The sequence below is a fragment of the Polistes canadensis genome, unplaced genomic scaffold, assembly GCF_001313835.1.
Source record: "Polistes canadensis isolate GaletaPanama2010 unplaced genomic scaffold, ASM131383v1 scaffold_8, whole genome shotgun sequence".
In the NCBI taxonomy this organism is placed as follows: domain Eukaryota; kingdom Metazoa; phylum Arthropoda; class Insecta; order Hymenoptera; family Vespidae; genus Polistes; species Polistes canadensis.
In genome coordinates, this window is record NW_014569555.1 from 1,021,865 (window position 1) to 1,039,517 (window position 17,653).

The window sequence follows — 17,653 nt, forward strand, 5'->3', positions numbered from 1 at the left end:
TCGGAACAAAATCTAATTTGTTTTGTAAATTGTTTCTGGATTATAGTGAAATAAATACTTTAGTATTGCGTCCTAATTCGTTGGTACCATAATTGTTCTTATCAAGAAAATGGTAAGGTAGTAAAAATACTACAAATTAGGTCAATAAATAATTTCTCCTTCGATTTCTTTCTACAGTTTCTTTTTTTTTTTTTTACTTCCCGTTTTATGGTTGGAACGAAACCTAATTTGTCTTGTAAATTTATTTCTGAATTACAGTATAATTATAACTTTCATATTTTATCCTAATTTTTATGTACTTATTAAGAAATTTGTAAGTAGTAGAAAAAATTAGGTCAATAAAACAATTATCGTATAGAATAATAAAAAATTGATTTAATTTTATCTAATTTGGATGTATCCATAATCAAAACAATTAATCAATTTATATTCGTTACTATATCGAAAAATGTTCAACTCATTTTACTAACCAATAATAATTAATTATTTATTTATTTGTTTATTCATCGCTAAATTAATTTCCTATATAAAAAGAACACAATTAATTTTAAATTTAATAATAATATGTATTAATAAATCGCGCACAAAACTAAATAGACGCATCATAATATTCAAATTAATTACTCGTATGAATAAATAATGATTACTCGTTAGACTGAAATAAATGATATTAAACAAAAATATAAAAACGGAAAATAAACAGAAAAAAAAAAATAGAAAAAAAAAGAGAAAAAGCTAACATAAGTTTTTATTGGAGATCGTGACACATACAACGTCGTATCAATTTTAATTAAAGCAACGAAAGCAAATATCAAATTGAGAATTGATGGGAATAGAAGGATAAGGGTGACCTTGATCGTGTAAACTGAAGAACCTAGCACGACGAATGTAGTGCACTCGATAATCACACAGCCAGTGTCCTGAAATCCGTGTCAAGCGTTCTTGATATTGGCATTGAAAGGGATACCCACTTCTCTCTCTCTCTCTCTCTCTCTCTCTCTCTCTCTCTCTCTCTCCCTTCTCTTTCTATCTCTTTCTATTGACCTACGTGTACTCTTCAGGGATTTGATAAAGTGCATCTTCGAGGAGAAGCCTTTCCCTGTTCTTTAGGAATACGGATAAAGAAAACTACTTGAAAAATAGTCAATGCTATTCCAACCTACAGTTACATCTTTTGTGTCGTTTCTTAACAATTTAGAAGAAAAATCATGTCTTTATTTCTTGCTTTCTTTCTTTCTTCCTTTTTTTTTGGTAATCGTTAATAAAAATAATAATATTGTGTTGTAATTTTTATTCGGTATCAACGTGATTTCATCAACTTCGTTATAAATTTTGTAGAAAAGAAACTAGGAATATCGTAGGGGTGTGTTTATCAAACACAAATTTGATTTACGATTAGAAATTAATTAAGTTCAAAATTATTATTATTATATATATTTTTTCTTTCACCCTTACTCATTTTGTTAACGGAACAAAATTTTCTGATCAATTTTATNATTTTGTTAACGGAACAAAATTTTCTGATCAATTTTTTTAAAAAAAAAAAAAAAAAAAAGAGTACAAAAATTATCCAAAACATTTTTACTATCTATTTTTTTTTTCTTTTTAGGTCACAACGCTTTGTCCCGAAAAAACAAAGAACGATAATCTGACCATAAGATAAGAATAAAAATAAAAATAAAGATAAAAGATTCCAGAGTAAAAGTTGAATTCACGAATTATAAATGAATGACACGAAATTCCCTGGTAGGATCCCGACAAAATCATATTTCAAGCGTCTACCCGTATCATCTTTAACCCTCAAGGCCAGGCAATAAGTTTCTCCTCGTTTCATAAGATAACGTTTATCTGTCGCAGCAAGACAAAACTTCTCTTCCTCTCTCTCTCTCTCTCTCTCTCTCTCTCCCTCTCTCTCCCTCTCTCTCTCTTTCTTTTCCTCCTCCCTGGTATTAGACTATGTGGCTTATCTCACACGATGTCTAACATCTAACATTTCCTTTACCAAACGAAAATAATTTGACTTTCTTCGATAAGGGAAAATTACTTTTACGTGTATTACTACATTTAAATTAAATTTCTTTATTTCTAATTTTCTAATCATTTTCTTTTCTTCTCATCACGCGTTTTTTTTTTTTTTACAATTCAAATGTTTACGCACAAAATTTACCATTAATTTTTCTTAAACAGAAATTTCTCACTCAATTTTTCATGTAAAATTTCAAAAAAGAAAATAGGGCGGAAAATAATTTTCTCACAAAATTCTCTTTCATTTCTTAATCCAAATTCTGTCTGAATTTAAATATTGGCATTGAATATTTTTCTGATCCTTTCAAAGTATAGTCAAACCCACTTATGGTTAGACGAAAACGAACTCCTCTATTCAGTAGGAATACGAAAAATTTCTATTGGTTAAATTCAAACGAATCTGGATATGAGAAAAGCAAGATCATCATTTCTAAATCCGTGATCGGTTGAAATTTCTCATAGGTAAAGAATAGAATAGAAAGACGAGGTCAGATTAGATTAAGTTTGGTTCAAGTAGAACATGCAATTATAATATAGTAAACAAGGATAACGCATAAGAGACGAAGATGAAGAAAAAATAAGAGAAACAAAAATTTCGAATTAATCTTTGAGAACGAATAAGAATGTAAGGGGGAAAAAGAGAGGGAAGGAAGTGAAAAAGAGAGAGAAAGGGATAGGTGTACTGCAACTTTGAATTTGCATACCTGAAAAAGGGAAGAGAGAGAGAGAGAAAGAGAGAGAGATGAAAAGAGAAGAAACTTTCGAGTTCTCTTGCTACTCGCGCTGACATGGCATAGCTTCGAGAAAAGGAAACAATTTAAATGGAAATTCTTATCGCCATCCGTTTATATACTTTACATAATACGATATTATAAACGTTAAACGTAAAACTTATAACGTGAAAAATCTGATTTGTTTTCTTCCTCAAGATTTAAGTCAAGAAACATTTAAAGCAATGGTCTTGAAACTGTGTTCCACGGGAATTCTGGGTTTAGAGTAAGGTTGGGTATATCGGTAAACATCAAAAAACGAGATTACTTATCGAACAATTCATACGCGCGTATCAAATTTTGTTTATTCATTATTTTATAATTTAAAAAAGTGTAAAAAGAAATTGTCGAGATATATTTAACGGATATATTTGATGATTAATTTTGATATCGATAACAAAAATGTCTCTTTAACGAGATGAAAGTAAATAATTCGTATATTAGATTATATTATATTTTCAAATAAAAAATATACATTTGTTATAAATAAATAATTTCTCGTGGGGATGCATAAATAGAAGTAAGCTTCAATTTATTGAACCATCACGTTTTGTCCCTCGAGTCGCTCTGGAGATAATCGTCCTTCCACTATAATTTAATGAGCCTAAATTACCCGAATTAGATATAGATATAGAGACGGTAACATTAACGGATTAACCCATAAATAGAACGTTATGATATTATTGCATTACACGATAATAGGTAAAAGAGAGAGAGAAAGAGAAAGAAATAGAGAGAGAGAGAGAGAAGCATAGTTTCAAGAACAAATTACCATTGCGATTAAAGTAAAAACGCAATGTGAGATCCAATAGACCCGTGTGGATATGATTTGTAGTCTCTTTAAATCATCCAATGGAAGAACGAATTGTTATTTCATTGCCATTCCTATTAGACTGTTCATATTACTATTATATATTACATTACTAATAGACGTATGTGTGAACATTTATCTAATAATTTATGCTTATTGTCCAAATTAGAAATAAATGTCATAGAAATAACAAATAAATTGAATATGTTAATATTTAAAATTATTTATTTTAAATTAAAATAAACTCAAAGAGACCTTAGAAGAAACTTATAAAAATAACAATTTGTAAATATTCTTTCTAGGCATAAGATTTCTATCTTACCAAAGGTACATCCCAATTATCCTATCTAGTAATTTAGAGGGGATTTGAAAAAATTTTTGTTCTTGTATTTCATTTCTTTTTCTTCGTTTATTTTTTTGCCAACTGGCAAAGTTTCGATCTCGACAAAAGATTAGCTTGATGCAGGGCCAAGCATAGAAAAGCAAATCCGGATAGGGTTTAAACCTTCCTAAACGATCATTCCGTGTCAGAACGGAACTCAATCCGCAAACAGTGGCTCAACGATGATCGATAGTGGGTGCAAACAATGCTTGTCAAAAAAATGTTCTATTTCTTTCTTTCTACTTTGCTATCTTTCTTTCTTTCTTTATTTCTGGCTCGGAGATTTGCACGTATCACTGCAGTACTATATATATATATATATATATATATATATGCATGTAACTATATGTATAATGGTGGTTTGTTTCGGTCTATCCTCCTAGGCCTCTACTGCATTGTCTTCAAATCCCAGTTTCCTCTTTTATTTTTTTTTTTTGTTTTAAATCCTCAACTCTATCCCCCCACAATTCTCTCTCTATTTAACCAGCAACGAATTTGGCTTTGATAATATCACGAACAGAATTTCAATGCAATTTTTTACTTTTCTCTTCTTCTTCCTCCTAGGATTATCTATTTTCATTTGTATTATTTATGAAGTTTCATAATTGAAATAAATATTCTTGGCTCTTAATTCATTATTACCAAATGTTCGTGTAACTGAGAAAATTGTAATTCTTATACCTCTCTTTTTACTAATATTATTTTATTATTAGACTATTAAAAAAATAAAATAACTCTTTCATATATTACAAATTCGAATTTATTTTTTTATAAACAATAAATATACTTTTAGGAAATGATTTTTCATTTATTTTGTAGGTTAAGTCTTTCAAATGGCCACCATTTTGTTTTTGATAATAGCCATCATCTTTCGTAATGATCTAGTAACTTTTTGGTAACCCTTTATTATAATGCAATATTATAATAAAAATAAATCGTTATTATATCTTTATGTTTATATGCATTAGTAGAAATATTCTAAATCATTTGGATTAGTATCTCACATTTTTATGGTGTAACTACAAAACAATATTTTTAACTTTAAATTTCCTAGTTAATTTTTTTCTTCTTTTTCCCTTACAATTATCAATATAAACGTAATTTTCATCGATAAATACATTATCCCTTTGAATATTTTTTTCTTTTATTTTAAATTTCTCGTGAAGATCAATCGAATTTTTACAATCTGGTTCGGGCTTTCCTTTGACTTTTTTTATTCTTATCTTTTTTTGCGTGTAAAACTTCATCGAGCCTCGAGTAAAAATTGCCCGATAGATGCCGCAGACAATCTACTTGAACTTTGTGAACTTTGCGAACTTTGTGGCGGGTTTTAAAATGGGGAAGGTGGAAGGGTGGTTGGTTAGTGCCGAGAGAAAAGCTACGCTAAACTTCTTTTCTATCTTTCTATCTGTGTTTTTTTTTTTTTGTTCCTTTTTCTTATTCTTCACTTTTTAATCCCGTCGAAAAATAACCGCATAACCGCTACCTAAAGAATGAACGCGAAATTATAACAAAAATTTCAATGTTGGCGCGAATTTTGATTTCTTTATAATTGCGTACGTCAAAACAAGATTCTCGTGCCGAATCTCATTGATTTAAGTTTTTAATTGAGTTTCTTTTTCCTACTTTGGTTGGCTAATCTATTATAGAAAAGAGGGAGAATATTCTCAGTGCACAAATATTCGATTTTCCAGAAAGATTTCGCCCACGCCGCCTCGTCTTCTTCTGCGTTTACTGAACAAACAAATTCTTCCATTATTTGTTTGCCTTTTTTTATTTTTTTTTTGAAATATTCAGACACCGCAGAAATATACATACATACAGAATAAATAATTGACTAAACTGAATGTTTAAAATCATACCTTAAATGATATATTTTACTTTACATTAGATGATAAAGATAATGTGACTGTTTGTTCAATAATTCGTGATCTCTGTTTGTAGGAATTTCAAGAATGTGAACAACCAAACTTAACGCAAATGCCCAACAAGGCACGGCCTCGTCGTGAGTGGTCTACCCTGTCCCCCATAGATGTTTTGTAAGTATAATATTTATGAATACTTTGTTAGTATTTAAAAATCAATGACATTTTAATCACCAATATGGGATAACCCTAGATCATCAATTTTTTTTCCTCGTATTTCTTTCAATATTCATTTTATCGAATATTTTTATTTTCATACATATTTTTCTTTACCAATTGGCATTTTGTTTTTCTTTTGGCGTTTCCTAATTTATCGATAAAAAAACAATCCCCGAAAGGACAACTCAAAGTTCACAGATAGGTTAAAAGTTACCAGGTAATTTGAAAGATAGATTAGACTTATATTTCGAAATCAAATTTTCAACGTGATAAACAAATTTCTAACCTTTTAGTATTGCGATCGAAAAAATACAATTAACCTAAAAAGTTTCGCGAAAAGATTGATTGATTTTTATAATCGTCTAGGAACTTTTGACTTTTCCATCCTTTATCTAAAATCACAAGAAGAAAGAAAAAAAAACACACACACACAATAACAAAATATAGATATATGCGAGAGATATATTATTTTTATGGAAAGAAAGAAAAAAATAAAACGTTTCGACGGGGTTGAACCAAACGGGCGTTAATTGCTTTGTTTGCCAACTATAACTTCATCCTTCTTTCAAAGGACCCTCTGAACCCGTTATACCAATATATGTACACGTGTGCATACATGTATCTACACAATGTGGGGACAATGGCTAGTCGGATTCGAGAAGGAATTATTGAAAGGACGTTTCTTTGACTTCTCTCTCTCTCTCTCTCTCGCTTTTATTCTTTTTTTGTATTTTCATTTTTTTCTGGTTCCCTCAGTCGCCAAACCAAACTCGAATCGTTTATTAAAATCCGTCCAGCGTGATCCGAACGTAGCGGATAAAATCGAATCCTATTGCACTCGCGAATTGCCAGTAACAGAGATACGCTCTGTGTTTAAATTAATAAAATAAAGTGCGGTGTGAAAAACGCTTCCTATTACACGGCAACATTCAAGTCGAATTGGTACACGCGTAAGCGCGCGCGCACACACGTATACTGGATTTTTATAAAAATAACATTTCTTTTTTTTTTGTTTTTCTCAATATATTTTATTTCCATTCGATAACAGTTCTCTACCAAATATCGTTACAATGGAAACAACTCGTATTCGTTTGCTGTAATAATTGTTTGATCAATAAACTAAATGTTTCATATATAATGAAGTTCGATGTTTAATCGTTTAGGTTAAATATTTTTTATTATTATTATTATTATTATTATTATTTTTATTTAATTTTGTTTTATTTGAATTTTACAATCCGTATATGGGTCGATAATAACGAAAAGATTAATAACCATAACTTATAAGTTTAAAAATAAATACGAAATAAGTAATATTATTTGAACAGTAAAAATTATAATATTTTATAATTCGTTTATTATTATTATTATTATTATTATTATTATTACGAAAATTACTTATAAATGTTTAAGAAAAATTAAGCGGCAAAATTATGTATGAATAAAAATGAAGGTAACGTTAGTTATGCGATCGAGACGATGGTTACTATCGTAAAAGGAGTCTCGAAGAAGCTCTAAAACCGAGATATCTACGAGTAATGGACTAATTAAAGTTTCCGCGTCGGTCCTTCTGATGAGAAAATCGCTGCTTTCCGCGTCGAGATCCTAATTGAACTAGTTCGCGAGATAAGGCCTTCAATTTTAACAGAACCCAACATGGCGAGGAGTCACGAAACTACTCGACAAAATCGGCTACAGTTAACGGACATAAAGAGCTTTCGGCTACTATGTTCGAGACTTACGTGTACCTCAACAATTGTATCCCGAAAAAATCTATAATAGTTTTCTTCTCGATAACGTTAACTCGAGTTTTTGATAACATTCTATTCATACATTTTCCTTTTTCTTTCTCGAGATTAATTTTCTTCCTGAAATGTTACTTTTGCTTTAATATAAACCAAAAGTTTCAAGTTGGTCATTGAAAATAAGCAATCTCAAATTGTAATTGGGATTCGAATTGTATTTAAATACTTGTCGTAGGATATTATTAGAAATAATAATAAAAGAATTGTATAATAGAAAACAATTTTAGAGGTTAGTTATAACGTAATATTATGGCGCCATTTTGTGATAATTCGTAATTCGATTATCATAAGGATCAATTGTTTTCTTGTCAAGATTTTTTAAGTTTCCTTTATTTTTATTTTTCAATTAAAAAACCACAAAATAAAAATAGAACTTTTGATTTATCTTAATATACGTATTTCAATAATTCCGAATTAATAATTATTGTTATTTAATATTAATATAATAATTGAAATATTCGAAAAACGAAAATATGAGAATGAAAAAGAATGAATATAAGATAAAAATTTAGAACTTCTTTTCCTTCTCGAAATTGCAATTTGCCGATATAAAATACATAACACACATACATAAATGCATGCATACAGAGATGTAATACGGTCGGTGCATCTCCAAAGAGGAATCTCGACGAAGCGAATAAATATTTGGCAACGCGCCGAAAGCCGCACGGATGGCTCGACTTTGGTCGTCAGAATCAACTGAATCGAAACCAACGACCAAAGCCGCTCTGCGGTTTTTCAACGCTACTTGTTTCACGGCCGATTCGTTGTACTATCTTTCATATAACTTTGGATTGAATATAATCGTTATCACGACCACGTTCCAAATCGTTAAATTCAATTCTTCCGAGACGTTCCCTTTTAAAAGGATCGCTTTATCCAATAGGAAAAAACAAAAATATCGAAATTCTATCAATACGTTTTGTTATTTAACGCGTACCTTGTCACGTGTACCCTTTTGGATACACACTGAAACTCATCTGCTACAACGACAAATGATTTGTTATTTCCATTGAAAGATACAAAAGTAAACGATAACTGTTAATATCACAACAACAAAAATACTTTAACATTTTTATCCATATAATTATACAAATGTAAAATATCAATTAACTAAACAAAATATGTGTGTAGTACAAACATCGGCTGTTGATGTAATAAAAACCATTACACATTTCCTCTATACGTCATTTTAAAAAATATTGAAAAAATTATATATACCATTTTGTAAGATATTAATTATCTAAAAAAGAAAAAAACATGAACAGAATTTTTAATCTTTAACATTTTAAGTGGATTATCAAACATGTAAGTAAATACACTCTCCTGAATACAAACTCTCTTCTAACACTCACAAACTATCATCGCCACAGGCATGTCAATATTAACATAAAATGAACATTAAAACCTGAAAGGAAAAGGGAAAGGAAAAAAAAATTGCAAAAAAAGAAAAACAAAGAAGAGAAACGTATTAAGCAATTTTGATTAAAAATTTGCCACCGTAGATTTTCATTCGTAATACTTTGAGTGGACCACTTTGTAGGTATAGTAGAAATACGTGTATGGTTTTACGTGTACGGCATAGGAAATGGTGCAAAATAGCTACTGCAACGTGCACCGAGAAAAAAAGAATAATAATAATAATAATAATAATAATAATAATAATAATAATAATATTAATAATGATAATAAAAATAATAATAATAAAAGGAGAAGAGAATGGGAGAAAGAAAAGGGAAAGGAAAAGGTGATGGTGAAGAGAACTAGGATGAGGAGGGGGGGGGGAGAGGGGGATGAGAACAACGTTTTACATGAGATCGTCTGAACCAGAGTGGCACGTAATGTCCACTGCATTATTTATGGAAGTAGTAGCTTTACCCTCGATAAGGTATCGCCTGTTCTGGCTTTATACACGTTATATAAGAAATCGATCGCGACACAAGTCCTCCCCCAACCACCCCTTACTCTCTCTCTCTCTTTCTCTCTCTCTCTCTGAGACCCCATCTTGGCGACATCGAGAACACTCTACATCATCCGCTTTGACTCTGCTCGTTTTCACAAGTTCGTTAACTATTCTCAACTTGAAAGCTATCCATCCAAGCTTTAAGAAAAGGAGGAAGAGAGGAAATAAAAAGAAGAAAAGATTGTATATCCTTTTTTATTCTTTTCTTTGTATTTATTTTTATTATTTTTATTATATTTTTTTTTTTTTTTATTTTCTTCTCTATTTTTCTATAATAGTTTTTATAACTCAACGTCTTTTCTTATTCAGTTGCTTTCATTTTTATAGGATACATCCAGATCGTTCACTTTAAACGTTTACTTCGTATAACTTTGAAGCAATTTTTATTTGTATTTTCTTTTTATACTATGCAATAATAAAACAAACGATTTAGGTTTCGCGAGATAAGATTTGTTATAGTATTTTATTGGAATATCGGAAAAAGGAATTGGGAAAATATCTTGGAAAAGTTTGCAAAAATCTGCGAAGATTAATCTTTTCAAAGATGTGAATAAGGAATGAGAAATGTAAGAGAGAACTAGAGAGAGAAAAGTAAAAGAGATAACAAGATTTTGCTAGTAATAAGATCATTCCGATAAATGGAAATGATAGCATTAGACGAATCCAAAAGCCATGATACCTTATTTACTTCGCTTACATACGTATGGATATCTTCTTAGATTGATGAAACGAATCTACGTTCAACTTCCTACTGATTTCTATGATCCTAGAAAGATAGAGTGAGATCATAATTCTCAACAAATATTGAATTTACTAAAATAGTGTAACTAATAGAAACCGTTACGTTCGAAAGAGAAAGAGAGAGAAAATAAAAGAAAAAATGGGAGAGAGAGAAATTGTATAAACTAATCTATATTAATTCTATGTGTACAGTAAATATATATATATATGTATTTATTTATATTACATTCGACCGAGAAAGAGAGAAAAAGAGAAAGAGAGAGAAAGTTTAAGAGAAATAGAAAGAGAAATTGTATGAATTAATTTATAGTAACTTACATATGTGCATAGTAAATACACACACCCACACATGCACGCGCGCGTGTATATGTAAGTACGCATTCGTATTAGGAATTTGTACGTGTAAATCCCTTCAGTTCCCTTAGCCGAGAAATGTAGGTACTCTGTTAATGTTACATTTAGAGTAAACCCTGAGGCTGATGTACAATGTGTCGAGAAGCAGAGACAAAGAGAGAGAGAGAGAGAGAGAGAGAGAGATGTATATATATTCTAAGGTAATTATACCGAATACCTAATGATTCTATCTCTATAGTAGATATTCTTGTTTACATTTTATCTTTTATTTTTTAAATATACAAAAATAATGAAATTTAATAATTAAATTTATCCAAAGTTTTTCGGAAGAAATTGAAGCCAATAAAATATGTTTAATAATGAAAATAAAACATCGATCAATCTACTCCGTTTGCATTCTTCCTGTCCGATATAGAATACATCGCATGCTGCTATGCATGTTACGATTTATCGGTTGCGCAAAAGAGAATGAGAGAGAAAGAGAGAGAGAGAGGAAGTGTATAGAGTGAAAAAATTTTATGACGTTGCAAGAGCGGCCATTTTATCGCTTATCTTTCGCGTATCTATCTCTCTGTCTCTCGTTGGATGTATCATGGTATATAAAAATAAACGTTTCACTTTCATCGACAGGGTTACGAGGTGCAAACGAATCGCTTGGCAATCTTTCTACCATACTATCTTTCTAATTACCATTTTGTTCTTATCTTTTTCTTCTCTATTATTAAATTATCGTGGTAAAAAGTGCTCGTGTATATTAAATATATAAACATGAAGGATTTCTGGTTTATAATACAAGAGTAAGTTGTCAGTAATGATAAAAGAAAAAAAAGAACCACTTTATTCTATATTTTATAAACAAATTTTTTGTATACGTACAAAAAGTTGTTCTTTTTGGTTAATTTTTAATGATAAAAGTACAAAAACGGGTACAATCGAATATTTCTAATTGATTTTAAAAACTCCTTATAATTATAATTAATATCGTTGATTTGAAAATAAAAAATTTTGAGGTTAGAGTCGTAACACGTGAAATTGGTTTCAAGTCGAATAATGATGAACAAAATGGACGACAAAGGCACGAAATAATAAAAAAGCGATAAAAAAAAAAGAGGGAGTGAAGTCGGATGAAGGTGGCTGGCTTCTAACGGAAATAATCCATCGACGATAATCTCATGATCGTAATACGATCGTTTATCTTATCAAAGATAAATGGGCTGCTCGGAAATATATTAGCCAAAATGTGATTCTTTACGGCTCGGCTGTCTTCTTAATCGAAATCATCGATCCTAATAAAACGATCGCAACGAAGGGTCTTCTTTTTTAATTAATATCTTTTCTTTTTTACCCTGCACGGGTATTCCCTGGGTTTTCTCTTTCGTTACGTATTTATTACTCTATAATTGGCTAAAATAATAGGAATGTTCGGCTAATTCGACTTTTGTTAGCTCTGCCATTTTGAATTTCATTCAATGGTTTAAATATTAGTTTTTAAATATTAATAATAATATTCTATCAAAAAGATAACAATAGATGTTTGTTAGTTCTACCATGTTGAATTCTGGTTCACTATTAATATATGAATAATAATAATAGAATAGCGAACAGTTACAGACTATAAATGGTAAGGTAAGATAGAACGTATAATCATGAATTACAACTATTAATCTCATCTATTCTCGTTTTTCTAATATACTAACGCGTATTTAGAAGATTTCGTGTCAGTATTTTTGAAAGATCATGCGGGTAGATACTATTACTCTTCTTGATTTATCGTTTAGTACGACCGATAATACAGTGATTTTCAAAGGCTCGTTACCGACACGTTGCATTTTCCTCGGTGATTATCATCATTTTTTTTCTTTCTTTTTTTTTTCTGCAAACTTACTACCCCACAACATCCCCTTGAACTCTCGTATGTATTTAAAGTGGCATGCGATTAGCGTGTCGAGCAAATTCAATGTGCAATGTACTTTCCATCGTTCGTTTTCTACGTAGAATATATATATACTAATACCTAAGTTATATATATATGTATACGCTCGCTGGAGTTACATTCGCAAACGGATGATACGATATAATTCTGCTTACACGCGATACTAACGAGCTAGGGACGAAGCTAGTGAATAGTAAGAGTAACCACAATGTTCGCATCAACCTATTAGAGCGTGCTGTGTGACACGCTTTAATGCTTATCATTGAACATGTGTCTTGGTTTAGCTAAAACAATTATCTCTACCTACTTCATACCCATACACATAATTTTCTCATATTTATTATTATGATATATATATTATTATTATTATAATTATTATTATTCATATACACACATTTATTTAGCCATGCTCTAATTTATGTTGCACAGTTATTTTCACTCTAAATCCTGTATAATATACCAAATAAACTACGTATAAAATTATATCCAAGAAAGATTATTTTACTTCTGAATAATATGTACAATAATTGATTTTGTTGCTGTTTATTATTAGAATAGATAATAATATAGATAATATTTGTTTCAGGTGGATGCCCCGCTCCGCCATGAGGCCGGCCGAGGGCGACACGTCGGACTGCATACTCGTGGTCGGTATTTCAAGGCCAAAGATGGCCGCGGCATTCCTCACGGTCGCCCTGTTATCCCTCTTCCTAACCTTCCACGTGCTCTATGACAGCGCTGTGTACAGTTTACATGCTGCTTCAGCTGTCGAAGGACGTGCGATTGAATTGGTAACCCAGGTTCGTGCAACGCCACCACTTTTGTTCTCCAGTAAGGTCCATTATACACGTACGAGTCGTCACCTACCTCAAGCGATCATTATTGGTGTGAGAAAATGCGGCACCAGGGCACTCCTCGAGATGCTTTTCCTACATCCGCAAATACAGAAAGCTTCAGGAGAAGTACATTTCTTTGATCGTGACGATAATTATGGGAAAGGACTCGAATGGTACCGTAGGAAAATGCCATATTCCGTTAGAGGTCAAATTACCATCGAGAAAAGTCCAAGTTATTTCGTTACACCTGAGGTAAGTCGATATAAATTGTTAGAACTATTATTTATTATTTATTGGAAGTTATATCAAGTGTTTTACATTTTCTTATAAGATTTCGTATGATATATCCTCTCTTTTTGACTCGTTTTATTTTTATCTTTCAAAATAATATCTTATATTCGTTTAACAAGTACAATGTCTCTTGTCAACCCTATTACATTACCTTCTACATCCCAAAGGGAATAATAGTTCTCCACCAACATCATTGGATTCTCCTTCTCGGTAGTAGCAGCAGGTTTGGTAACACTTCTTCTTCCTCCTATCGTCCTTGTGTTCTCAGGTACCAGAGAGAATACGAGCAATGAACGCCAGCGTGAAGTTATTATTGATCGTGAGGGAGCCCGTTACCAGAGCCATATCAGATTACACGCAGTTACGTATCCATGCTGCTACTGCTTCAACCTTGACTAGCAGCAACAACATCAACAGCAATGGCACCTCGTCATCACGTAGTAGCAACGTTATTAATAATCAACAATCTCAGCAAGTTCAAGCTACGCGTAGCTTCGAGGAACTGGTGATACGTCCTGATGGTACCATCAACGAATCCTACAGGCCAGTCGCCATTTCTCTCTATCACACGTTCATGCATCGTTGGTTAGAGGTATTTCCAAGAGAACAAATTCTCATTGTTAACGGGGATCAATTGATCGAAGATCCCGTACCGCAATTACGAAAGATCGAGAACTTTCTAGGGTTAGAGCCAAGAATAGGAAGGCACAATTTTTACTTCAATCACACTAAAGGCTTTTATTGTCTACGCAATGAAACCTCAGAAAAATGTTTGAGAGAAAGCAAAGGTCGTAAACATCCAAGAGTTAGTCCAGTTGTTGTCACCAAACTCAGAAGGTTCTTCAACGAACATAATCAGCGATTTTATGAACTGGTTGGCGAGGATCTCGGCTGGCCCGAGGAATAGCCATCATAGATATTTCGATGAACGTTCGTTCTTGATGATCTACGTGTTCACTCCCTCTCTTCTTTTTCTTTTTTTTTCATACTAGTTCTGAGATTATCATCAAACTCAAAGATAGAGAAGATAACATCGTTCATATACCCAATTAATCCTAGTCGACTGATTATAATCAAATCCGCATCATCTACTTGCGACAATACAATGACTATCCTTACGTATTTTCACATTCTCTACCTCGTTTAATCAAAGAAAAGAAAAAGCGCGCCATTGGAGCTTCGGATAACGTGTCAAATGAAAACTTAGACGTCCTTTAATCGATTCAAAAGATACTCGCAGGCGAGAATCTCGAATTGCAAGTTACAAGAAGTTATTGAACGTTGATTGTACTATAGTTCGTTCGATAGAAATTCCTACAAGAAGATGGGACTGTGTCACGTGATATGGTCATGTGACGGGACTGACCACGTGATTTGGACGCCATGACAGCGTCCATCTTTCATTCTTCCAAAACTTGACTCTAATATCATGTCACGTGGCTAGCTAGAGAATATTTTTTGTTTATTAATTAAAAAAAAAATAGGAAATAAAGAGGGAAGGAGAGAGAGAGAGAGGAAGACGTAATTTTGATCAAGAACGAACGTTGGATCAGGATATATACTTCCATGATTCTTTAACATTGGTGGTATCAACAAAAATACGGTGCTAATGTACTACTTCCTACAATAATCCTTCGATTTGTTTATACTTCCATACAGAAGTATAAATAATTGCATGCATATCGAAGATTCAAATACTCGTTTCGTTGTGCTCGATTCAGAGACTTCTTAATTCCCCTTTCTTCGATCGTTTATAATTAAAACTGTATTCGAATCGATTTAATAATTAAAATCAAATTATTACCATTAAAAATATTATTGGTATTAAAAATCGTCAATTAATTTAGCAAATTCTAATGCGAAAATCAAGTAGTTAATCATTTAAGATTACGAACAGAGTTGCGATAATTGAATTCGAATGAAAAACGTATTTTGTATGTAATTTACAAATTTTCTGATCAATGAAAATATATTTTTAAAAATAGCAGATGTGAAATTAAACGTCAACAAATTCATTCATGTATTTCAAAGAAAGTATTGCTAATAAAATATACATACGTGCATATGCATATAAGAGGATCTTCTATGTAAATATGTAACGGTAATTATGGCAGTAGACTAAGCCAACTAATTCGAAATAATGAGAATTTTATGATTTCTTTATATTATACAATAAAATAAATCATAAAATATTTGTTGACTTAGGCTGTAATTATAATTATCGGCATATATGTATTCCTTTAATTAGAAACGATTTAAAAGGATTAACAATAGTGAGTGATTCGTTTAAGGAACTCGTTAAAAGCCGTACAAAACAACGCACTCGGTTAAATCGAGTGCATGCGATTTATCTGATCTACGAAAGTAGGAAATGCGGAAAGACAAGAACAAAGATAGAGACGGAGAAAGATAGAATTAGAGATAGAGAATGTGTCGGATAGGTGGTAACCATCTTTGTTCTGGTACCATTATTATCAGCGAACCTCTCGACAAATTCTCTTCCACTTTTCTATTGATCCATCTTCATTTCCCCGTCTCTTTCTCTTTCTCTTTCAAAATTTCAACCTAAACGAATAAGAATGAGAAGGTAAAAGCAAAACGTTCTTTCAATTTTGTTAAATCGTTCTCGTAACGTTGAATCGTTTCGATCGAATAACTTCGGAAATTGCAACGTACAACTTGTTAGGTTTTTTTTTTTTTTTTTTTTCTAATTCTCTCAACTCTGTTCGATTTTTTTTTTATTTAAAAGCAAAAAAGAAAGAAAGAATAAGAATATTAAATTTATTTCTTTAATCACAAGAAAGGGGAATGTACTCTTGTGCACACGGTGGTGTTCGAAGAAGTACGGAAGCTTATTTTCATAGTTTCCTTTTTTTAAAACAGGACGACGCAATGATCACGTCTTCTTCCACACATTTTTCAACCGTTCTTTTTTTTCTTTTTCTTTTCTTCTTGTATATATGTACATACGTACAATATATGTATTTGTCTCTGAATCGAGCACAATATGGCGATCGGCGATATATATCTTACGTACATAATATAGGCTGTTGCACGTTGCTTCGGCTCGAAAATCGATTTTTTCAATGCAAGAGAAGCAACGATCCATCGATATGCGCTCTGTTACATACTCGTTTTATTCTCAAGTGACTGCCCACATTAACGGGTTAAACAGGAATAAGAGAAGTATTTAAAAAAAAAAAAAAAAAAAAAAAAAAAAAAAAAAAAAAAAAAAAAAAAAAAAGAAAAAAAAAAAAAAGAAAGAAAAGGAAACAAAATACGACAAAATACAATGAGAAAATGAAGAGACTAAAACAACAAAATACACGCAACACATTATTACGAACAAAATTCGACACACACGCGCGCACACAAACGTATAAGCATAAGAAGATTGTTTGGAAAGTTTGTGGCAATTTTTTAATGAAAACTTTACAAACAACATTTTTTCTATTCCGATATATATTTAAAAACATATGTGTCCGGTAATTATGACAATGGACTGAATCACGAAAATTGGAAAAATGAATTTTATAATTAATTTTTTTATATATCTATAAATATTATTTATATTATAAATAATTATATAAAATATATAGGAAAGATGAATTTTATGATTTATTTTATATTCAAATTATTTATATCATTAAATAATTCA

At 31.2% G+C, this 17,653-nt stretch overlaps 1 protein-coding gene across 2 annotated transcripts in view; it reads left to right on the plus strand.

Moving 5' to 3' along the window:
• Positions 1-17,187, plus strand: part of LOC106791895 (heparan sulfate glucosamine 3-O-sulfotransferase 1) — a 65,184-nt gene extending 47,997 nt beyond the window's left edge. For both annotated transcript variants that reach the window (XM_014757897.1, XM_014757908.1), the window contains exons 2-4: positions 5,933-6,027; positions 13,455-13,956; positions 14,264-17,187. In XM_014757897.1, the coding sequence (XP_014613383.1) occupies positions 5,969-6,027; positions 13,455-13,956; positions 14,264-14,902 (1,200 nt within the window). In that variant the 5' untranslated portion in view covers positions 5,933-5,968 and the 3' untranslated portion in view covers positions 14,903-17,187. The remainder of the gene's footprint in view (positions 1-5,932; positions 6,028-13,454; positions 13,957-14,263) is intronic.
• Positions 17,188-17,653: the final 466 nt, after the last annotated feature.